This window comes from Marmota flaviventris, chromosome 2, assembly GCF_047511675.1.
Source record: "Marmota flaviventris isolate mMarFla1 chromosome 2, mMarFla1.hap1, whole genome shotgun sequence".
Lineage (NCBI taxonomy): Eukaryota > Metazoa > Chordata > Mammalia > Rodentia > Sciuridae > Marmota > Marmota flaviventris.
Window position 1 is genome coordinate 148,939,983 of NC_092499.1, and position 25,022 is coordinate 148,965,004.

The window sequence follows — 25,022 nt, forward strand, 5'->3', positions numbered from 1 at the left end:
TGAGTATGATTATACCTTTTTGTTTTATTATATGTAATTTTTTTCAACTGGATTTTTACATGATGTGATATAACAACTCCTGACTTTTGATTTCTTTTTTGCTGAGGATTGTTATTATTGATATTTACTTCATTTCTTTGAGTAATTTTCTTGACTAAAAATCAGAAATTCATTTTCCCCACAGTGCTTCCCCACTAATGTTTCTGCTTGGTATTTTTTTTCTTTTAGCTTATTTTTGTAATTTTTAAGCTTGACTTTTTAGGATTTGTTCCTATCTCTGCACAGCTTAGAGGTTTAAACACCTTGGGCTAGTAAGGCTTCTACCATCAGCTGATGAATCTGTTTATAGATTTAGGAACACATTTAAAATTCATGCAGTTTTCAGGTTTACCCTGGCTTTTATGCAAGCTCTGTCTTGTCCTCTGTGCATGTGTGCAGTCGCCCTATATGCCTGGAATCTGTAAATAGCTTGAGTCCTCCTCTGGCCTCCTCTATGCTTGCCCACCACCATCAGGCAGTTATGTACAGAGCCTGTCTGTTCCCTTTAAGACTCTTTTATATCCCATGTCTCCTTCTTAAATTTTTGGCTCATCTATCCCAGCCAGGACCACACCTCAGCCTAGTAAAATCATTGGCCTATCATGTTTGATTATGACCAAGATTGCTACTTATTACTGACAACACTGGGTGTGGGTTCTTACCTTTCATTCCAAACCAAGTCAGCCTCTCTGGCAGTGAAGCTTCTGGCTTGCAGCCTACTCTGCCCCATTAAAACTACTATTATACTAAACCACCTGGGTTGGAGGATGGGAGCCACCTCTGGCAAATTTGTCAGATTTTAGCCCTTCTTATCAAAATTTCAGGAGGTTTTTGTGTTTTGTTTTTCCTCATGTTGATGTTTTTCCATGTGTCAGAATGGCTAGTCAAATTTCTAGAGTATCAGAATGGTTGCTTTTGATCAATTTGTGTAATTTGATAATTGCTTTTTTGGGCAGAGGATTCGGTAACGTCATTTTACCATCTGGGAATTTCCTCTTTGGGTGGGGGGATCATTGTTTGCATGGTATATATGTTTGTTATTTTAGTTTATCTATGATTTCATATTTAGAATAAATTCTTTTAAGATAAAATAGATTTTTTTCCAAACACAATCCAATCTGACATTCTTTTAATTGGTGACCTTAGGCTATTTACAGTGGATGTAATTATTAATCTTTTTAGATTTAAGCCCACCATTTCATTATTTGTTTTCTGTTTGCAGCCTCTGGTTTTGTCTCTCTGTTCCCTGTTTCCTGTTTTGTATTATTTGAATATTTCTAATATTCTATTTTAATTTACTTACAGGCTTTTGGGTTTCATCTTCTTTGTATTTTTATTATGTTTAGTGATTAGTGAGTAATATATATATATATAATTTATATATTTTAAAGCCCACCTTGAAACTCCTTTTACTTTTCTCCACCAGTCTTTGTGTTTTATTTGTCATAAGGAATACAGTTTCACATATTGAAAACCACACCAGACAATACTATTTTTACTTTCAGCAACTACACTTATCTTAAATTAAAAAGAGTCTATAGTCTGTTAAATTTACTCAGATATAAGAACTCAATTTGAAGACACAATGGCCAAAGCAGAAAATTTGGTGAGAGTCATAAATTTACAGATTGCAAAAGTGCATCAGAACCAAATGATATAAATTCAAAAAAGACATTTGCTGAGACATCATAATCATCAGCTCAAGAAAAAGATTTTTTTAAAAAATCTTGAAAGTAAATAAAATGATGCATTATATATAGGAGAATAATGTCTATGGAGGCTAGAAGACAACAGAACAGCATCTTTAAAGAATTGAAAGAAATGAGTGCTCAATCCAGATTTTGTACTTAGTGAAAATAATCTTAGGAATTATTATTTAAAAACAAACCCAAATAAGGGTAACCTAAGAAGAATTTGTTGCCTACATAACCTGCTCTTAAAGAAATGGCAGAAGTTTTCCATGCTGAAGTAAAAATGTTAAAAACAGGAAACTTGGATTTTTAGGAATGAAGGAAGAGCAATGTACTTCTTTACAACAAGAAAATGCTCTGGCCTCAGTGCAGATTTCAAACTTGATCAGATTTGCTGGATTTATATTTTGCCAATAGTTTCTTCGTTTTTAACGTGAGCCCATTTTGGGGGCTCTTTCTCTATTACTGTCTGATATGTGCTACTACAGGTTCATTTCATGTTTCTTATGTAGAATCTTATATAAAATTGTTTGATTCTGATGTTTTCTAAAAATGTGATTTCCATTGGCTAAGCTAATAATTATATTTTTGAATGGATTAAGAAAATAATAATGCCATATCCAGTTCTTAGATTTGTGATCTGTTATACTATGATCATGAACATTATTTTTATTTCAGACCACCAGAGAGGCTCTTTAATTTTACTTCACTTTCCTCCCCCAGATGCTTTAATCATATAACAAAATCATCAATTTTACAACAATATAATATGTAGTATGCAACACAGTATTTTAATTGGAACAATTGCTGACATATTTTCTAACAAACAAGAAGGGCTACCTATTATGCTTCTTAGAAAAATGTCCTGGGCTGGAGTATAGGGCAGTGGTAGAGCCTGTACTTAGCATGCACAAGACCCTGATTTCTAGCTTCATCACTAAGAGAAAGAAAAAGAAATGTCCTTTTTTTTTTCTTTTTGCATTTGTTGATTTGCTATATGCATCCCTGAATGTTTCAGATTTAATAGAATTTGGTGGTGGAGATGGGTAATCAGGGGTGACCCCAGGGGGCACTTAACCACTGAGCCACATCACCAGCCCTTTTTATTTTTCATTTTGAGACAGGGTTTCACTAAGTTGCCCAGGGTCTCACTAAGTTGCTGAGACTACCTTTGAACTTGTGATCCTCCTACCTCAGCCTCCTGAGCTGCTGGGATTATAGGTGTGCACCACGATGCCCAGCTTAATAGAATTTTTTTCTGGGGTCCCTTACATCCCCATGTGATTCATAGAATTTTTTAAATTCATCACTTATGGAAAGTAAGAAATAGTGTTTCCTTTTTCTCCTTTCCAGTTCTCATTACTTTTATCTTTGCTTCAGACAGTCTGTGTTTTCCCTTTTGTTGTCAAAAGTGTTACTAATTTTAGTATCCAATGTATGAGCAAAGGGTAAATATTGATCTGTCACTACTGAAAAACATTATATCTTTTTATTATGGAAAATTTAAATTTATAACCACATATTATCTCCCTATCGCACGGTAAAATAACACAAAGCCAGTTGCCGTAGTAATTTTTGCAGCTGCATCAAATGCTTTTTGTACATTTAATTATTTTTTAAATAAAGGTGGAAATCCTTTACTTTCCTTGATACCATGTGAATTCTGATGAAAATTTTTTCCAAATCACTTTAAAGAAATGATTTATAGATAATGCAATTCAAAGTATTGATGGAATCCTATGGGTTTTTTTCTATAAAAGTAACTTAAGTTTTTAGCATTGGCATCCCCATCTCAGAGTAATAGTCTAAAAGCTTAAAATCAACTTTCTCTCTCTTTTTTTTTTTTTAATTTTCTGTATCCAAGAAAGCCTACCTGCTTTTCTTAAAAAACTCTGGAATTTACCCTCAAATTCTGTCATTCTTTTTTTTTATAGCCAATGCCTGTGTGTTTTCTCAGCCTTGGCTCTCTTCTTTTTATTACTTTCTGCACATTTACTCTGAGGATCTTCAGGAGATGTCATATTCTCACTGTAGCAAGTCTAGGCTTCTCTACCTCATATGCATTATCATCCACATCTCCACCAAGCCCTCTATATTGAATTTATTTTCTGTTTTTCTCCCACTGGTATCTGGGTACTTATTCAACCCCAAAGAGACCATGGTACATGCCATAATCATTTTTTCATTTCCTTGCCTCTCCTCATGCTTTCAACCCTAACCTTATGCCCTTTCAGGAATACTATTGTCTTTTTTCCTTATGACCTATGAAAGTTTCTATCACCAATTAATTTTGGAAAAGCTTCTCCAAATCCTCATCTAATTTTTCCTCTGAGCTCCTGTCACACATTATCTCTTGTATGTGATGCAACTCTCAAAGACAAAGACCTGTGTCATTCACTTCACTCCTATCATCAGTTTTTAAAGTTAGATCAGAGCCAGGTGTGGTAGTGCATTCTTGTAATCCCAGTTATGTGGGAGGCTAAGGCAAGAGGATTTTAGCCTCAGCAACTTAGCAAGGCCTTGTCTCAAAATAAAAAGGGCAGGGGCATGTATCCCAGTGGTAAAGTGCCCCTAAGTTCAATTCCCAGTGCCAAAAAATAAAGTTAGATCAAAAGAATTTCTTTTTTGTTCCTTTTTTCTTTTTATTCACTTTGGAAACATGATTTTTTTCTTCTTCCGGCTCCCTCACCCTTGCACACCCCACATTAGAAGCATTAGAAGCAGTTTTATTTTATGAAATAGATAAGAATGCAGACTTTGGTAGGTGAAATACTGCACTAATGAAGTCAAAAGTGAAATTGACTCCCACATGTGACAGTTAAGCTCACACAGAACAAAACTCCCATTCACAGTCCCAGGCTGTGTATTGAATCTGCCTACCCATCTTCAAAGTGTGTATTTTGTTTAGTGTTGGGGAAATTGGGCAATAAACTGTGGCTTTCTTAGCACAAATCTGTCAGTATTAGAAAAATGTCTAGAAATTAGTGTATTTTATACTCAAATTACTTTTGTTTAAAAGGTTAGCTATTAAAACATGCCTAGCTAATAATATGTCTGCAGCAAAGACAGAAGACATTTTCTGTAAATGGTCAGATAGTGAATGTTTTTAGGCTTTGCAAGCCACATATGCTGTTACATGTTCTTTGTTTTTGATGTTTTTGTTTATCACCCTTTAAAAGTGTAAAAGCCAGTTTCATCTGTAAGCAGGATAGAAGTGGGTCATGGGCTGGATTTGGCCTGTGGTTGTAGTTTCCTGACCCCTGCTCTGTAGCAATAGGAAAATCAAATCTGAGTAATTAAGCATTTAAGATGGCAGAGAACTTTATTATCTGTGAAGATTTGCTAATGCTCATCCAAGTCCTAAACAGACTGGAATGTGCCATAGGGGTCCCATCTAGTCATAGAGCATGAGAAATCTTCACCTAAGAGGAATGGATCAGGAACAGGGTCAGGATTAGAGAAGGGCAAGAGATGCATCATGGTGGACTTGAACATGTAGTGTGTCCTTCATGGGGAAAAAATAGACTTGCCCTGACTGGTGCTTATTCCTTGATGGGAATGTGTTGTTCTGGGACAGAGTAAATGTCCTTCCCCAACAATGGTGATTTTTCATGAGAAGAATGAAGTTTCTTGTGAAGAACTTCTGGACTTTACTCACAGCTTAATGACTTGTAATTGTACTCACTATGGAATAGATCACAATAGACATCAATGATGAGGGAATGTTGCAGTAAATAAAAGGATTTACTTTGGGTGGAATTAAAAATCTTCATAGGACATGTATGCTTTAGATCTTTGCAAATGACCCACATTGCTGGACAATATCCAAAAATGTTACCCAACAATAAGTAAAGTATAAACTTTACTGTGTTGGAAGTTTCCAAAAGACACTCTAATTCTTAGTTTAGAAATGATCTGTTTATTTCATATGAACAATTTGTACTTGCTTGAGTGCTATAACTTATATACCTCCTATTATCTACTTAGATAGAAGGTAAATCACATAAATAGCAATAAAACAAAAAACTTGAAGTGGATGTAATTTTTTTTCTCACCCTACTAACAAGGGTAGTTAGTCAATGACAGAATTCTGGTTCAGATTCATCACTTTGTATCACCCTTTTTCTACACCAGCCCTCATCTCCACTTAAGAAATTCTGACAAGCTAGTTTAAAGACACCTCTCTAGGTTGAATTATTTGTCTATGAGCCTTAACTTCTGTGCTTCAGCATTCATGACTATGGAAATAGTCACAGCTACTGATTTTATTTAGTTGTGAACTGTTAACAGTATTGATCAATTTTATCTTGTTTATTTAAGTTAATCAGGGTTCAATTTACCTTAATTTTGATTTTGGTTGTAGAGGTTGGCGATTTGAAGGAGCTGCAGACACTAGACATTTCTACCAATCGTTTGCTAACTTTACCCGAGCGGCTTCATCTGTGCCTTTCTCTGCAGTACCTCACTGTGGACCGAAATCGTCTATGGTATGTGCCGCGCCATCTCTGCCAGCTGCCCAGCCTCAATGAACTCTCCATGGCTGGAAATCGTCTTGCATTTTTGCCACTTGGTAAGTGATGGTGTTTCTGTGGTTCACAAAAAGGGCCAAAAATTAAGATGGTTTTTTGACTAGAATAGATTAGTTTCTTACTATTTATCTAAAGAGAGATTACCTCTCTATACTTATTGTTGCAGTCAATAGAGGAGCCTCATTCCCAGATAACAAATGAAATTATTACAATTAGGAATTTTATATATATATATTTTTTTAAATCTATGCTAAAAATTTGCTTAGGGACAAAATACATGCATTATAAGATAATTACTCTGTGGAGGGAATTAAAGTGTGTGTGTGTGTTTATGTGTGTGTGTGTTTATGTGTGTGTGTGACCATGTGACTATACATTTGACAGAGGGTATTGGGCAATATGAAAGAACAGCTACTTATCTGAATATACCTGCTTAGATCTTCACTTATACCTAGAAAATTTGGTATTGAGTGCCTAATAATTAGCATTGCCAGATAACCTGATCGTAAAACCTTAAAGACTTTTAAATTGGCTAAATGTCCTGCTGATCTTGAAACATCACCATGGCTAATAAACAACATATTGTCTCCTGTAGATTTCTGTAGTTGACCCATATTATATGTCAACCAACATAGGCCTTTAGTAACTAAACAGCACATTTATTTCATTAAAAAAATCTATTATTTCTTAATTTTTAAGAAACAAAAGTACGAACTAAAAAAAATAGTTAAAATATGAAGTCCCATAGAACCCCAGTTCTGTCACAATAAACATCATATAAATTTACTCATAAAAATTTTTATAATGAATAATTTATCATTGAGGGCAATGAAATAAATATTTTACTAGTCCCTGAAAGGTAATGTTTTCCAATATAACTGTACATATTATTTTCAATTTTAATCACTTCATAAAACTTTAAGTACTGGCAGCATTAAAATCAATTCACATAACGATAAGTAATTGTCAAATTTAGGGAAATTACTTTTTCACAAACTCCATGCTTTTACAATTAACAAAGTAAAATATAAAACTACTAAAAAGAAAGCTGCGTTTCTGGGAAATCTGAGCTGATTTTGAGTAAGAAAAATCAAATTTGAACTTTTTTAAAAAATAAATGTACATGCTGCGCTAACCCAGAGATCCAAGTTCTAGCCTGATTCCACTGCTTCACAATGTATGATCCAGAGTAAATCCCCAGAACCTCTCTGAGTATCGTTTTTCTTATCTGTAAGCCAGAGATGATATTTATCCTGATTAATATGATAGTTTATGGATAAGAATTACAAAGCCCTGTACAAATGTAGATGACTTTAAAATGAAAAGATATAACTTATGGATTACCATATCTAAGTTTAAAAAATGTTTTAATAGTACAATTTAATAGTACTATTATTTTTCATAGTATTATTATAAACCACATAATGTAAGAAGAGTTTCCATGCTATGGCTAGCAATAGCTCTCACTTCTTGAGCACCCACCCTTTGGCCAAGTATTCTAATTGCCATATAGATAGATGCTCTCTAAGTATTACAAAACCTTATGACAAAATATATTACAAAACCCATTGACAACCTGATTTTACATCATCTTTCTAGTTGTATGGCCATCTTCAGTGTCAAATTTGGCTCTGCCATTTTGGATTCAAAAACTCCTTTGGACACTCTAGTTGGCCTCTTTCAGTGCATCTCTCCATTTTCCCAGCAGGGTCTGCCTGACACGGGTAAGTGCTTTCTCTCAACTACTCTCTCTGTACATGAACCAGATACTTTTAAATTATTTGCTTCCGCCTTGTCTAACTTCAAAAAATCCTATAGCAATATAAATGTTTTTTAAAATTTACTGGTACATTATAATCTTACATAATAATGAAATGCATTTTGATATAGTCATACATGTACATAACATGAATTGGTAATTACATTCACCAGTACTCCTTTCCCTCCCCTCCTCCTTCCTCCTGATCCCCTTCTCCTATTCTGTTGGTCTCCTTTTCTATTTTCCTAAGATCCTTTTCCCCATTTTTCTGTCGAGTTTCCACATACAAGATAAAACAGAATCCTTGACTTTCTGAGTCTGGCTTACTTCACTTACTATGATGTTCTCCAGTTTTATCCATTTTCCTGAAAGTGACATAATTTCATTCTTCCTTATGGTTAGTAAAGCTCCATGGTGTGTGTGTGTGTCTGTGTGTGTGTGTATGGCACATTTTCTTTATTCATTCATCTGTTTATGAACCCCAAGACTTGGTTCTATCACTTTGCTATGTGAATGTACTGCTGTAAACATGGATATGCATATAGCACTATGGTGTGCTGACTTTAGTTCTTTGGGATAAATACAGAGGAGTGATATAGCTGGGACATATGGTGGTTCCATTCCTGGTCTTTTGAGGAACCTCCATATTGATTTACGTAGTGGCTGTACTAATGTACAATCCCACAAACAGAGTATAAACATACCTTAGTCACTGCTCCTCCAGCATTTATTATTATTTATATTCTTAATTGCCATTCTAACTGGTGAGGGATGAAATCCCAGTGTCGTTTTGATTTCCGTTTCCCTGATTGCTAAAGATGCAACAGAAATCTTATAAAAGCCTAGTCCTTATATTTCTCATTTAGGTCTTTCTTGGTGCCAGCAAGTCTTCTTCTCACTTTGTTTGTCCCCTTCAACTTCTGCAGAACCCCTAGTTCCTTCATTTTGAAATTGTGTTTCTAGCAACTAGTTTTCCTTGTCTTTTTTTTTTTTTTGGGGGGGGGGGGTTCTTCTACTACATACTCTGTCTCAAGTCTAAAACATTCATACATCCAGCTGGCCAGAGCATGATCCATAACCCTGGTCTCATGTCTGATAGCCAAATGGACTCTTACTATCATGTAGAGCTTCCACTCTGCCTGGAATTTCACACACAATTGGACTTTCTAAGTCAAATGGCTTTTATGTCTTGTAGCTAGTTTCTGTGCCTTCTGCCTTGCCTATTCTCTATGCCTCACCATAGCTTCTCATCCCTTGGTCATTTGCTGCCCCTGTTTCTACCTTTGTTTCAGTAGTGATAGAGCTGAACAGGTACTGAGTTGGCAATGGTGTTAGAAGAATAAAGGGAAGTCATACCCCTGGGAACCTGCCCACTGTTAACATTTGGGTTACCTGGCAGTCATACTGTGTATTATGCTAAATACCGTGTATCACAGTGGCAGAGGATCTGATGTGCAGTGGCTGGTGCAGATGCTAGAAGCGGTTCTTGGGCAGAGGATAGAGGACTACACATTGCCCGGCTCTTCCTCTACCCTGGCACTTTCATTTATTTGTATATTCTGTATGCACCATGTCAATTCTGGTGTGGCTAGGGAGGTGGACATGTCTTTTTCACTACTTGATATTCAATGGTGAGTAGAATTATTACAAAATAATTTCTATCTCTAGGTTTCATGTCACCCTACCCTCAAGTCATGTTTCTGTGTCAGGAGACTTTTTCCTTTGTAAACTTCATAATGTTGTGTCAAAGAGCACGAGTGGCAAGGTGGTCTGTGCTGGGCTCTGAGGAGAGTGCCTTGTGACGGCTAAAATACCCAGAACTCCTAGGCCTGGGGCTCTAGACAACCTCGAATGTGGAAGCAGCTTCCACACTGCCCTGGACACTATCCCAGCTCACAGGACTCCCACCCTGATAGCACATGGGCCTGTGAACAGGGAGAAAAACACATAAGCAAGAGTGTAGTGGTGAGGCTTGTCCAGCCTAAAAGAAACATCCTGCCCAAAGTAGCACTCTCCTCTTGGTCTAAGACTGGATCCTTTGAGAACAGGGGATGAAAGGGTCAGGGAGCAGAAACATGCATTGGCAGCCACACAATGTGTGGTCACCCAGAGAAAGCTTTAAGAAGATTGGAGATTAGGATGAAAGAAACTGAAGCAAACCAAAATGTCAGCAGTCTCCTCTGTTTTGTTTTTGTTTTTTACTTTTTAAATTAATTTACTTTTTATTGTTTTTGCCACCAGGAAAGCAAGTTTGAAAATAATTACAACTTTAGCAAGAAAATAGTTATGCTTAAAATCTTTCCTGGAACTCTTCTGATAAACCAAAGTCATCTAATGCTAAGAACTATCAGAGAAAGTGAAATGAAGCACAGTGCTACTGACCCTCCCTTTGCTTAGTGCACTGAACTGTCCTTAGAAACTTAGAAAAGGAGGGGTTCCTCTTTATAGTTGTTTGGAGATGCTCTACACACACACACCCTGAAGTTTTCAAGCACTGAAAGACTTCTGTGTTTTTCTATGTTTTTAGAAGCAAAATATAGGAACTTAGGAGTTTTGTGAAGTCAGTGTTAGATATCCTCTGCCTGTGAGGGAAGGTAGGAATCATATTCTGGGAGCCACTTACTGAATTCAGTTTCTTGTCAAAGAAGTTTGACTTCAGAGGAAACCAGTTTTTATAGGGCTTCTTAAAGTAATGTCAGATTATACCTGCTTCAAAAGGCAGCTACAGAAGTTATATGTAAGGATGACTTAAATCACTTGTAATATTGTCGAACCCATTAACTCTCTTTGAGTATGTTCTTCTAAGTCACTTGTAATACTGTCGAAACCATTAAGACTCTTTGACTATGTTCTTCTTAAGATGAAAAGATGTATCAAAAAAGAAGATGCTCCTCTTATTACTGTACCGTGACAGTTGAGTGACAGATGAGTCTTCTGCCAGAGGCTTTGTTCTCAGTGGTGACTATCAGCAGAGAAGGAAGGAGAAGAGCAGTCACTTGAGCCTATGCTATGAAAGTTAACAGAGGTCTCTCAAAACTTGAATATTTGCTATCAATTCAGGATAGCCCTGTTTAGCTTACAGAATTGTGACCACCCTTGGCTTCTGAAAGTTTAGAGAAATATAAAGAAAAAGGTGGTTTCCTCTAAGGCTTTTTTTTTACCAGATGCTGCTAGTTTTCCTTACATAATTAATAAGCCCTATTATTCAGGAATGTTTACAACTTGTTTAATGTTGAATAATAGATAGAAGGATTGTTAGGTTCCCCATGCACAAGTTGGATATGGAGCCTGTAGGGAGTGCTGTGTCAACTCAAGGCTAGTAACTTCTATAGTTTTAAGAAAACAGAAGTGCACAGTTCTCCGGTAGAATTGGATGGGAGGATTAAATGAACTCTAGATATGGCAAAGGGGAAAAGGGGAGGGAGGGAGCATAGGAGTAGGAAAGATGGTGGAATGCAATGGTCATCATTACCCTAAGTACATGTAAGAAGAAATGAAGGATGTGACTCTACTTTATGTACAACCAGAGAGATGAAAAAGTGTGCTCTGTATGTGTAAGATAAATTGTAATACATTCTGTGGTCATATGTTAAAATCAAAATTTAAAAATTAATTAATTAAAGAGAAAACACATAAGCAACAGTAAAAATAAAAACATCGATACAATTTTTAAAAAACAGTGAATGAATTCTTAACCAAGAAAATTTGGTGGTGACACTGAGATTTATAGAATAGCCTGTGCATAAACGACCACATACTAAGCCCAAAAGTTAGAAAGAGTGCTAATGAGAAATGACCTGGCTTTCCAAAGCAATCACACAGTTGTCCTTCAGAGATGCTAGTAGTGCACAGTTTCATTTCTTAGAAAGAGCTATTCTGTGCTCCAAGGACTTGTGCAACAAATGGAGTGACAGCTCCTTTACTGCTTGCTGCATTGCACACTGTTGCATTGATGAGGGTGCAAAACCATGCCGTTTTCTCAGACTAGGTGAACACTGTTTTTTAAAACAGGGGTAATGGTTGTTTTTCTTCATAGGAATTGGGTACCTGTGTGGAAAAAAATACATTATAGCAAGTTAGTGATGCAGTTTTAGAAACTAGTTCCCAGGCATTTTCAAAACACTGGTGAAATTCCTTCTTTTATTGTAAATGAGATATAGAAGGTACCAATATGTTAACTCTACTTACTTTTTCTATTGCTTCTTGTTCCCTGCTTAGAAAGTCAGCAATTGCTGTTCATAATTTTTTGACTAAACAATTTAAGTCCACATTGTAAAACAATTCATACTTTAGTATTAAAATTAGAAATTAATAATTCCATTTTAAAAATTTAAATTAATTTATTTTTAACTGACATAAAAATCATACACATATATGGGGTACCGTGTGATGTTTCAATACATGTATCAGTTGATTTTTTCTTCATCTCAGATTTGAAATCCAGTGTAAACTGTACTCTCCTGAAATGTGAATGTATTTATCTTCCATTAAGGAACTGCTGCCTGAAGGTCATTGTTTAATGGGACTCATTTGCCAAGTAAATGAGTCTCAGTACTAACAAGTTTATTGTAGTGGAAACAGAAAGTCCCAGAAGTTGGAGTTACCCCTGTGATTGAGTAGAAAGTATGATAGCTGCTTCCTAAAGGGGGGCCCAAGCATGTGCCTAAGTTAGCATTCTGTAGGAATTGTTGGGCGGGTCTCTGATCAAAGGAGAAACTAATGAAATGAGAAAATGAAAAGAAATATAAATAATGGAAAAGACGAAAACAAAATATTGAAGACAGGGTACAAAAAGTGGGAGGAAATGGGAGAGAAAATTCATCTGTTAATTAAAACCCATACGGATTTTATTTAACTCGAGAATGCAGTGTCTGTAAGAAAATGGATGTTCACTGCTCCTGTCATAAGTATTTGTAACACAATTTTTCTTCTTTATGTGATGATAAAAGTGCACACCTAGACTAAGTGAGCCTTAAGTGGACAAATATGTATTTTTCTCTAAATTTGGGAGTAGAATTTGGAGGTTGAAAGGGGTTAATAATAAGAAATCAAGCCCCGTTCTTCCAACTATTGATGAAAAACAAAACAAAAGTAGGGCTGCTCATTCTGAAAAAGGCACAGATGTGAATTTTAGAAAAACAAGTAGTATGAAGACTAGAATCATGAGCAGAATGTTTGCCAGCAAAGTTTTTTTTTTTTTTTTTTTGGTTCTGGAACTTACATCTTTTTAAGTAGTGACAAGGACATGCAGTACTAGCAAAGTCTGGAGATGTTGTCAATTGACTTAAAAGCAAAAATCTGGAATTTCCATCAGTCATCATTCTTAGTAAAATTCTTAAGTTCAAAACAAAACAAAGAAACAGGCCCAATTCCAATTCAAGATGCCACACAAAGACATTTGCTCTTCACACTGTGTCCCGTGGTGCCGCACCATACACTGCTGTATTAACCAGCTGTGTCATGCTGGACAATCATCAAGAAGTCTCTTTTCCCTGGTATCTTCTCTGAAGAAACTTTTGATTTTTCTTGATATTTATGACCTAAATCTGTGAGTCAGAACTGACCCAGCAGTTTTTCTCATCTTTTAAAGAAAGCAAAGAGATACTTCGTTTATCCCTTGTCTCTCCTTCAAGACTGACATCACACCTGGATGCCTTGGGCATGGCACCAATCCTCTTGTTCCCCCCAGCACCTATGTGTCCTGATAGGCAATATCATCACCACACTAGGAGGAAGTGCCTTGGTTTATAGAGAACCTATGTGTTGAGGAGAACCTCTAATGCATATAATGGTAAGGCAGGCAGCTATACCTTTAAATCACAGTTCTACATCTTAATAGCTTTGTGAACTTGGCCATAGAAGGTGTTTTAATTTAAGTCTCAGCAACAGGGTAATATTAACACCTATTTCATAGAACCTTAGTAAGAATTCAATAAGATCTATTTAAAACATGGATCAATCAATAAGTGTGCAATCTACATGAACTATTATTACTTTTTTACCAGGGTGGAGACTGTGTGTCTTCATTTTCATGCCCCAAGCATCAAGTATGGTGCCTAGCCCATTACTTAACAATCATTTCTTTGTTACTTGAACTGTGCAACAGAAAAAGAAATGCTGAAATGTGATTATTTGTTATAGTTTAGATGTGGTGTCCCCCAAGAGCTCATATGTGAAACAATGCAAGAAGGTTTGGAGGAAAAAGATTGGGTTATAGCCTTAACCTAGTCAGTGGATTAATCCCTAATGGGATTAATTGAGTGGTAACTGGAGGCAGGTGGGGTATGGCTGGGGGAAGTGGTTCATTGGGGGCGTGGCTATGAGGTACATATTTTGTATCTGGAGAATGGAGGCTCACTCTCTGCTTCCTGATCACCATGATGTGAGCCACTTCCCTCTGTCACACTCTTCCTCCACAATATTCAGTCTCACATCAAGCCCTGAGGAATGGAGCTGGCCGTCTATGCACTGAGACCTCTGAAACCATGAGCCCTCAAACAAACCTTTTCTCCTTTACATTTGTTCTGGTTGGTTCTCTTTTAGTCACAGAGTGAAAAAAAAAGCCGACTAAAACACCATTTAAACCAAGAGCATTCCTTCTGTCATTCAAATCTATTACAATCAATTTGTTTTAATTTAACAGCTGTTGATGGTCCATTGTATATGAAGTGTCTTATTAAATTATAATTTACTGTGGAATTTTATTTTGTAAAAGTTGAATAGATCAGAAAGATTATGACAATGTAAAAGATTTAATGAAGTGTGTGTATATTGAGAAGTTACTACTGAAAAGCTTTTTTTCTGAAAAAGTAGATGAAATGTCCTTGTTATAAAAAGCATCGTGTAGGTAACTTAAATTAATTTTAAAATTATTTTGGGATATGCTGTAAATTACTCTGCATTTACTATGAAAAAAATTCACATTTATGTTAATTAAAAATATTTTAATAATGATTCATAAATCTCTGGTCTTTTTTTTTTGGAACTGAGGATTGAACTCAGGGGCACTCAACCACTGAGCCACATCCCTAGCCCTATTTTGTATTTTATTTAGAGACAGGGTCTCATTGAGTTGCTTAGTGCCTCCCTGTTGTGAGGCTGGCTTTGAACTTGTGATCCTCTTGCCTCAACCTCCTGAGCTACTGGGATTATGGAGATGTGCCACCAGGCCAGGCTCTGGCTTTTTGAACTGTAGATCATTGGTTAAACATTGATAGAGCATTTCAAATAATCCATTTTAGTTTATTGCTTTGATCTGTGGTCTCAATTGCTCCATCATTTTGTTGAAGAGAATACATCATTTACCTTTTGATAAAATAAATGTTTTAAACTGGTCACTGTGCAGAAAATACAGACCCTATTCTGTTCTGGCCTGTGCTGTCATTCGTGCTTGCATTTATAGTATGGTTAAAAGAGCAACAGCCTAAACACACAGGAGCATTTTGTTCCATCTTCAGCCATGTGGGCTGCATATGGCAGAGTCTTGAGGTTGAAAAAAAAAAAAAGAATTGGAGTATTTGCAGAAATCCTAGCTTTTACTAATTTCTCAATAACAAACTTTGATCTATAAGTCTGGAAGAAAAAAAAGGAAATACTTGAGGCACAGTATAGTACTTTAAAAAGCCACATGAAGCAGTTCTTTATGGCTTTAGAATCTATGAAGGTGGACAATATCCTTGCTTTATAAATTTTACATAATGAGCACTTTTGCACAAGAACTTTATTGCATGGTATAATTATTGCAGTTTTGGTGAATTAATATTAACAGAAGGAAGAAAACAAACCTCCTCGTTAGCTAGTAGATAAATGGTCCCTTCCAAAGTTAATTACTGATTGAAGATTTTCTGTATTAAGAATGTAAGAAATATCTCAAAGCTTTTTCATGCAGCAAATAGTCATATTTCTTCCTCATTATGATTAAAAATATCATTCCATTGCACTTGGGGTATTTGCCAGTGGACTGCTTCCTGGCCAGCTGAGAGCCTGCTCTCCTACGCCTGTAGGAGCACGGCCTTTACAGCCTGGGACATTGCCCAGGGTTTAGGAGTCACAGCCTCACCAGCAGGCTGTGCTGTGTCAGCCAAAACAACAGAGCTTCCTGGCTGTCTTCACAGTCCTGCACTCTTTCATGATGTTCTCTTTATATTCAGAAGAGGGAGATAAAAGACTAAGATGTATTAAGTACCAGTTATTTTGCAAGGAATCAAGCTTGGCATCATATGCATTGTTTAATCTTCCTAACAAATCTATGAGATAAGTTTTATTATCCCTATAGTACCCCAGAGGAAACACGCACAGAGCATTTTATTTCTTTTGGAGTCAGGAAGCAGTTAGGGGAAAGCCAGAATTCAGACTTAGTTCTGACTCCAAACCCATTACATCATGTCATTTCAGCACTGTCTCTTTTCACTCTGTATCAGATTGTACTGTTTGGAATGTTTAAGTGTCTGTATTACTCATGTCCACATGGCATTATTCTGGCTAATATATAATAGTTTTGAATACAGCTATATTAGTTTTGATTCTGCTGTAACATAAAATAGTTCATGCCATTATGGATGTATAAAAAAATTATGTTCTTCAAACAAGGTGGTCAGAAGGTGCACACTGAATTTTCTGAAATGTTGAAAACCTAACATAAAGTGTAAACCAAAGAGTATTTTTAATCATTAATTATTCATTTTTTCCTATAAAACTAGGAGAGGAAAAACTAAAATATGTAAGAAGTAGCAGGTGTCAACTTTTATTTAACTTTGTGGTGTGATCTTTGCATGTCACCTCGTTTAACTTGCACAAACTCTTTTGTGTATATTAGAGGAGAGAGGTGCTTTCTCTGCCTTGTCCCATTTTGTGTCCTTGGCTTAAGGGGATGAATCACTGTCTCTAGAGGCTGTAGCCTCCAACTCTTTTCTGTGCAATTAAAGTATAGAACAGTGTTAGTACCATTTGCTGCATGCTAAAGAGAATTCTCTCTTAATTGGCCTTCTACTGTAGGCCACACTTCTAAATGTGTCACTTACTAATGATAATGAGAATAATAACTGCCAAATATTGGAGAAGGCTATGTGGCAAGAATTCTGCTTGATAGTTTATCAATTTTGTTGGTCATTTCTACTAAAACTTAATGGATAGCTTTATTTTCCCTGTTACACAGATGAGAAACTCATGCTATTTATCTAGCAAGTAGAAGAATGAGGATGCAAACTCAAATTTTCTGACTCCAAGCCTTAGCTGCTCTTGTTTCCTTGATGAGTATGCAACACCCCTACTGTGTGTGTCCAAGTAAAGAATCTTTCCTTGCTTTCCTTGAGCTTCCTAGGGGCTCTGAAAGGCAAATTTGAGACCAGAAAGAGTTTGTATTTTATTGATGTAGTTTTCATTTTCTAAAAATATTTCAGTTTTTTATATACAAAGACTGCAAAATTTTATTTGTGCTTAAGGGATTTGTCTGTATATTAAAGAAGTAGTGAAGAAATTTAGAATAGGAATTTTTGTATAATTTAGTGTAGCCTTTTCTATTACAAATGGATTCAGGTATTTATGTTTTTTTTATCTTCAGGTATTTATATTTTTCCCATCTAAGTTTTATAATGTATAGCTTTTTAGAGTACTAAAGTAGCAGTGTACAATATTTTGGTAATTCTATATTTTCATGCTTGAAAAACATACTATATAGTGATTGTTTTCATATTCAGTGATTCTTACAACCTAGTAAAGTTGAGGGACCAAGAAGTTCTGTTATATCATTTAACATATGTGCAAACTGAGGCTCTGCTCTCTTGACTAGTAAGTAAAAGCATAGACAGATGGGCTCACTTGTCCCCCGTGTGTGCTGATTTTCCAGTGACACACCTTTTTTGGATTAGTATCTCTAGCATGATTTAACAACGCAGTTACTTTTTTCTGGATTCTGTGTATTTGATGAATTTTTCTCTTCTAGTCTTAAGAGATTTTCTTTCTTTCTTTTTGATGTTATAGGATAAAAGTGGACCAAAATGTTCATAAATAATGCCCAGATAACTGGGTCGCCAAAAGGAAAAGAAAATTATTAGCCATACATTTCATATCATATATAAGAATAGATTCAAAAAAAAGATTCCAAATGGACTAGGATTTAAGTGGGGGGGGGGGAGAGAGAGAGAGAGAATATTAAGAATTACTCAAGCACTAGAATAAAACATGAGTGAATTTTGCTTTAACCTTGGGTGTTATAGGAAGAAACTTTCTAACCATGCCTCAAAACCTAAAAGCAATGATAAAAGATTGGTAAATTTCACTGCATAAAGAGTTTTAAAACTTTTTGCATGACAAACAGGTCACCAACAAAATCAAATGACAACTGACAAACCATGAGAAAGTATTTGTAACTTATACCACAGACATAGGACTATTATCTCAAAAAAATAAGAGACAAAAACACCCAAAACCTGATAGAAAGATTGGGAAAAGACTTGACAAAACAATTAACAAAGGTAAAAAAAAAAAATTGCCCTTCAGATGTATGTTTTTTTTTAATGTTCACGTGCTCTTAATTAGAAAAATGCACACTAAAACAATGGTGAGAGTCTATTTTTTACCTATCAAAATAGGGATGCAGATATCTCATACGTTGCTGGTAGGGATGCAAATTGGGATACTTCTTTTCAAGGAAGGATTTTGAAACATTCTTATTTCCTAAATCTTAAGAGATCCTTGAAGTGATAGCACCCCAGTAGCAATGAACACACCACACTCTCAGATTGTAGTTTCTAAACACCATTTTCCTACAAAAGGAATTAGGGGTCCTTAAAGAAGTGATTAATTTTAAGATTTAGCAGAGAATATATAAGCCTACAACAAGCCAGAAAGTCTGGGTATGATCAAAAAAGGATGAGGAATTGTTGAAAGAACTTAAGAGCCAATCTGAAGTTGCTCATAATTGCCAAAACAGAAACATTTTGACCAAGAAGTTAAATGATAATAGAATTGAGGTTTTGCCCGTTACAATAAAATAAATATTCATGAATTCATACTAATGTAAAAGTCAAATAAACAAATGAGAAAGAAGGGATGCTTCCTACTTACAAAAGAATTCCGGTTAATACATGTAGCCAGCAAAGGGGTGATAGAAAATGACCATTCAATAAATACCACAGAATATTGCTGACAAGATCCATGGTTGCCAAAAGTATTGGGAAAGTTTTTGAGAAAGAATGGAATATTTACATGGACTCAGTCAGGGCTGGAGTCATGCAAAGACTTGACCTGGAGCTTGTAGGAGCTGCTTCCAGATGCTCACTCATATGTCTGTTGTTGGAGGCCTCATTTCCTCTCAGGCTGCTGGAGTGCCTTCATGACATGGGAATTGTTTTCCAGAATAAGTGGAAAACAGAGCAAGGAAAGAAAGGATAAAATTAGGCTCTGAAATCACACCCATCATTTCTGCCTGATTCTGTTAGATCTTGTAAAACTACACACTGGGAAAGGACATCTCTAGCCTGTTGCTTAGGAATTCCTTTTCCCAAAGAGTTGCCACTTTCTTTTTGTTGCTTGTTGCTGGTGCTCCCAGTCTTGGTTCCTTTTTGTAAGGGATGCATTGCTCATCCTAGGCAGAAGTATTGTAATAGAATCAGCTGTAGAAAGGAGGGGATGAGGTTGATCTTTCCCAGCCCGACCCTCAGCTCTTCCTTAACTCAGCCTTTTATTACCCTCCTCCCACTCTGTGTAGTAAATTGTTCAGGACCATCTCTGAGCCACAAGACTTTAGACAAGTCTTTCTAATAGCAATGATCATATTGTATCCTAGTGATCATGTTTAATGTCTTTGTTTCCTTTTACTAATGTGGCATTTGTTCTATATTCCCAAGGCCAACTATAGTGACTGAAGGATCCTTAATGGATAAATGGATTATCTTTTGAAATATAAATGAATCTAAGAACCTCATTTAATTTTTGGGCCTTTGTCTTTCCTAAACCTTGGAAAGACAAGGAGGAAGAGATCTCCTTCAGCCTATTTTCTGTTTTCCCAAGCAGCCCTGCTACCTTTGGGAAATTTGAGTTCTGCCTCTTTCTGGCACATCTGTTTCTATCTAAGGGCTTCTCATTCTAGGTACATTACCATAATTATTCAATGACACCTGTTAAAGCACAATAAAGTAGGTTTCATGCAGGACCATTAAAATGAGTACAGGGACATTGCAATGGGGTCTTGCAGTAGGGGAGAGAGATGGAGCTAACTCAGAATTGCACAGGCAAGTGGGAATTTAGAACCAAGGATCAGGTTGGGGGTCAGTGGATTGAAAATTAATAAGAATGTCAAAAGTCTCTGGCTTAACCCACCTAACAAGATTCTTGGTAAAAGCAGACCAGGGTGATCAGACATCACCTGGGAAATAGTGAAGAATGATGAATTGGATCAGATATTGGATAGTGCAGTCTAGGGTGGTTCTTGCTAAATGGACTAAGAAAAGTTCTTTGTTAAAATTGGATTTTATAAGGAAGTGCACAGATAGACCTACCAGAATGTTCAAGGACTTGACTAAAGTCTGACTAAGCAAAGAATTTTTGACAAGGAGCAGAAGCAGATTTGTTTAGGCTGACCCATAAACTTACTTCTATAACATTTTCTACAGAAGAAAATGAAAATAAATGACCCACCGCAAACTTATTCTTAAATTGAAATTGTCTATAAAATGTCACTGAAGTTTTACATGGGAAAGGAATTTACTTATGATCTAGTCCTAGTGATTTCATTTACAGTTTAAGAAATCAAAGGCTAAATTGGTTAAGTAATTTTTCTATACCTATGTTTTCTGATGTATACTCTAATATCACAGATAGCATAACTTGGTGAGTTTGAAATCTACATTTTTCTCTTCCAGAAGAGAAATTGTTGAATATTTCTAATATTACATATTAAATTATATATTTCATATAATAATGATGTACATTTAAAGGAATTATAATTCTTTCCTTTTTAATCCAGATTTAGGTCGATCTCGAGAACTGCAATACGTATATGTGGATAACAACATTCACCTGAAGGGCTTGCCATCTTACCTGTACAATAAAGTCATCGGGTGCAGTGGGTAAGGCTGACTTCACATTTTGGACTTAAAAAGAGATGAATTACTTTTGGTAATTCTGTTTGGTTTTCTTTATCCTTCATATACTAAATCAAATATCCTTATATATTAGGTGAGCAGTTTAGAATATGATATGTTGGATTCAATTAATAAGCTGTTATGTTCAATAAGTAAATGAAAAATGAATCCACACTTGCTTTTTTTGCTATGAAAATAAGCAGTTTTGTTTTTTCCACCTTTATTAAGATTCAGTTGGCAAATGAAATTGCATATATTTAAGTGTGTGACATAATTTGATACACATATACATTGCCACATATGCCATTATAAACTCAGACCCAGCAAGTGGAGGAATCAGCATTGAGTTAAAAATTTTTCTCTCTGAACTCCATTGTAATGGCAATTTTACTGTAGTGACAACCCTAGCATTTAGGGTATTACCAATTGGAAATATTTAGAATTCAATATTTGAAATAGTCCTTCAATACAAAGCATGATTCTAGAAACGAGAACAGGTATTTAATTTCTTGGGAAATGATAGTCTTTTATATTCAGGGCAGCAATAATCTTTTCGTCTCTGTCAGGATTTGAAGAGGACTTCAGCTACTCCTTCTGCAGCAGTGGGACAGAACCACCTTAAAGTGCTTTCCAGGGTGGTCTAGGATCCAGAGAACCACTCCACTGCCAGAACCCACTTAGTACTGGTCTTACTTTCCCCACTCAGTGGAAAAGGAACACCTCTGAGACTACTTAACCAGCATGTTTGACTCTTCCCTTCTAATTCCCAGCATTCAGCATAACCTAGCTTATACATCATGGAGTTCTGGCAAGGAAAGGGATGACAATAAGCATATACATAGGGGACAGCCATTCCCTGTTGACCTGACTCCAGGGAATAATAGTGAACCAGGATTGCTCCAGAGAAAGCAATGTCAGGAGAAGTGCTCTTCCCATAGGAAAAGTTATATATTTTTTATCTTGGGAAAGCTCTAGATGAGTTCAGTGCCTATATAGGCTGATGAAATCCAAGCTGAGAGATTTATTCTAGAACCTTCTGCGAAGCAAAACTGGTGTAGTTTTGGGTCAGTGTTTTTTCTACATCTGATTTTGTCATAGTTACTATACTACACAGTCATTAAACCCAGTGAGTTCTTAAAGGATTTTTACTATAATTCTTCTATGTGGTGAGCAAAGTGTCCTCCATCATCATGGTGCATAGAATGATGCAAGCACACACCAAAGCTCATGGCCCTTTTTCCCATACCGAAATCTTTAGAGACTACGCCGAAATGTGATTTAAGTCTCTACCGTAATTAAGGAATAGCTTTTGTTTAAGGTGAAGATTGCCTTCTACTTTGATGTTTACTAATAGATATCACTGACTACCACAAAATTCTGTTTGTGCTGAAAAGACTGAGTTTTTCATCTTTGATTTGGTATATGGTAGCACTGGTAGTGAATTTTAGGAGAGTTCCAAATCTTTAAGGAGACAAATAGTAGGGGAAAATCAAGTATTAACTAATTTTTATTAAGAGCTTATCTTGTTAACAGTAATAAAAATAAAATTATGAATAGGATAGTATGAAACAACCAAATTTCTAATATTAGTAGTATTAGGATATATGCAGACTCACTTCCAAATGGATTGTTATTCAAAAGATATTTGTAGTCTGTTAGCTTAATGCAATATGCAGAATGCATTTTTCAGTTTTGGTCATTACATTCTTAAGCAGGTTCACTAAAAGTTCATTTAACCTATTTTGCAATGAAATAATTATACAATATTTTTATAACCAAATGTATTCAGAATTTTAGTGGGAACACTGAAGTCTTAACAACAGAATTAAGGATCCCCTTTTTTTCTGTCTTTTCTGTTATATCTTAACAACCGAATTAAGGGTCCCCTTTTTTTCTATCTTTTCTATCTGTTGTATATATGAAAAGAGACTCTCCCATTCCAAGTCAAAGTGGTAGTTCTTAATAAGCCTTGGGAAGCAATAGAGCAAGATTGTGAGGGAAGCATACTACAAAGGGCACGAATATTTGAGGCCTACAAAATGCATTTGTTCATTCAGTGAACATTTGTGGAGCAGTTTCTCTATGGGTCATTGTGCTAAATAATGGCCATGCAGTAGTGAGCAAAATAGTGCATTGCCTGCCCTCCTGGACATTACCATCTCGCTACGGAGCCAAATGAATAATAAATAATTAAAGAAACTTGGTACTAGATGATATTTAAGCTGAGACCTAAAGGGACAGCTTGAATGTAAGAAAATTGGGACAACAGTGCTAAATGAACACAGCTTTGGGTCTGTGGGAAATGAAAGCCTGATAAGTGAATGAATACACGCTCACAAATATGCATATTCTATTAACAAAGTATATATATAAAGATTTTTATAATTATTTATGTATGTGCATTTAAAAATATATATTAAATTCATATCTCAGAGAATAGAGAGAGAATGGCGTTTAAAATGTTTTAGTGGTCATAAAAATAGCAAATAACCAATGATGCAGTTTCAAGAAATCTCAGAAGTCTCATAAAACTATATTTGGTATTATGGAATTGTGAACAAAGTTAGCTCCTCCTTATGTCTATTTGCTAGATTATTATTGAGCCCTAACTAGCAAATCAACACCTCACTAGGAGTTATAGGAAAGGCAAAGATAATTTAGATGTTTACCCTGACAAAAATAACTATAATACAAATAATAAATATCTTGAGAGAGGTAGAGCAATAGAAGTTTTGAGCATGGAATTGGTATTTGTGACTTAGCCTCAAAACCATCCATCATCAATTCTGTTACATCCTGTGATTACACAGGTCCACTGTCTTCATGGTGGGAGGGGAGGCAGGGAGCACCATCAGGAGCCCATATAGAGAGTGGTTTTCACAGCTTCATTGCATCTGTGCTTTATGACTTTTATTTTCTCTGGGTTTTACTTGTCATTATTGAAGGAGTAAATGTCTTCAGCTTTTCTACTTTGTACCCAGAAAGAGAAATGCATCCCTTGTTAGAATTTTAGAGAGTGGTAATTGGCACATTTGTGTACTCAGGGGAATTTAATGGTTAAAGTGATCCTATACAATGATCCTATTTTTCCAGTTATCTCTTTGTATGAGAAAAAGAAAAATCAAGCTCCTACTTTGCCTTTCCTGTGTAAATGATCAATTATAATGGTTGGGAGCAATTTGACCTTCTAAAGACTTGTTAATATAACCACTCAAGGTAATAGAATTATTTGAATATGAATTATGTACTCTGAGCTAAACCAGTAGATTTAAAATGTCCATTAGAGCTGAGGACAGTGGCGCACACTTGTAATCCCAGCAATTTAGGAAGCCAAGGCAGGAGGATCACAAGTTCAAGGCCAATTTTGGTAACTTAGCAGACCCTGTCTCAAAATAAAAAGGGCTGGGGATGTAACCCAGTGGTAAATCACCCTGAGGCTCATTCCCCAGGACGACAACAACAATAACAACAAAATAATGCCTTTTAGATCATAGTCCATTTTTCTGTGGGAGCTGCCTGCACTCCAGAAACCATCAATATTAGATATCTGAACCACAGCCCCACAGGCCCTGGCTGCATATGACAGAAGAAGAGTGTGATTTGAGCTGCCACTCAGGAGACAGAGTCTGCAGTTTGACTCCCAACAAAATTAATTACTTGCTAAAGCAAAAATACTAATATTCCTTTTAAGAGTTAGAAGGATATAAAAACCCACTCTACATAGTTTAATTTTCATAATGTTCAGGATACAACCAACCCAAAATTACAGAACACATAAAGAACCAGGAAAAATATGACCCATTATCAAGAGAGATCAGCAGAGAACAACCTGAGATGACCCAAGATGTTGGAAATGAAAGAAAGATTGGAAAGTAACTATTAAAATTTTTTTCAATGAAGTAAAGAAAAATAAGTTTGTAAT

At 35.9% G+C, this 25,022-nt stretch overlaps 1 protein-coding gene across 4 annotated transcripts in view; it reads left to right on the forward strand.

Moving 5' to 3' along the window:
• The window catches only part of Lrrc28 (leucine rich repeat containing 28), a 141,838-nt gene that overhangs the window by 79,720 nt on the left and 37,096 nt on the right, over positions 1–25,022 (forward strand). For 3 of the 4 annotated variants that reach the window (XM_027921398.3, XM_027921389.3, XM_071608656.1), the window contains exons 6-7: positions 6,094–6,300; positions 20,983–21,085. In XM_027921398.3, coding sequence (XP_027777199.1) covers positions 6,094–6,300; positions 20,983–21,085 — 310 coding nt within the window. The remainder of the gene's footprint in view (positions 1–6,093; positions 6,301–20,982; positions 21,086–25,022) is intronic. The other variant, XM_027921407.3, reaches the window with a different exon arrangement.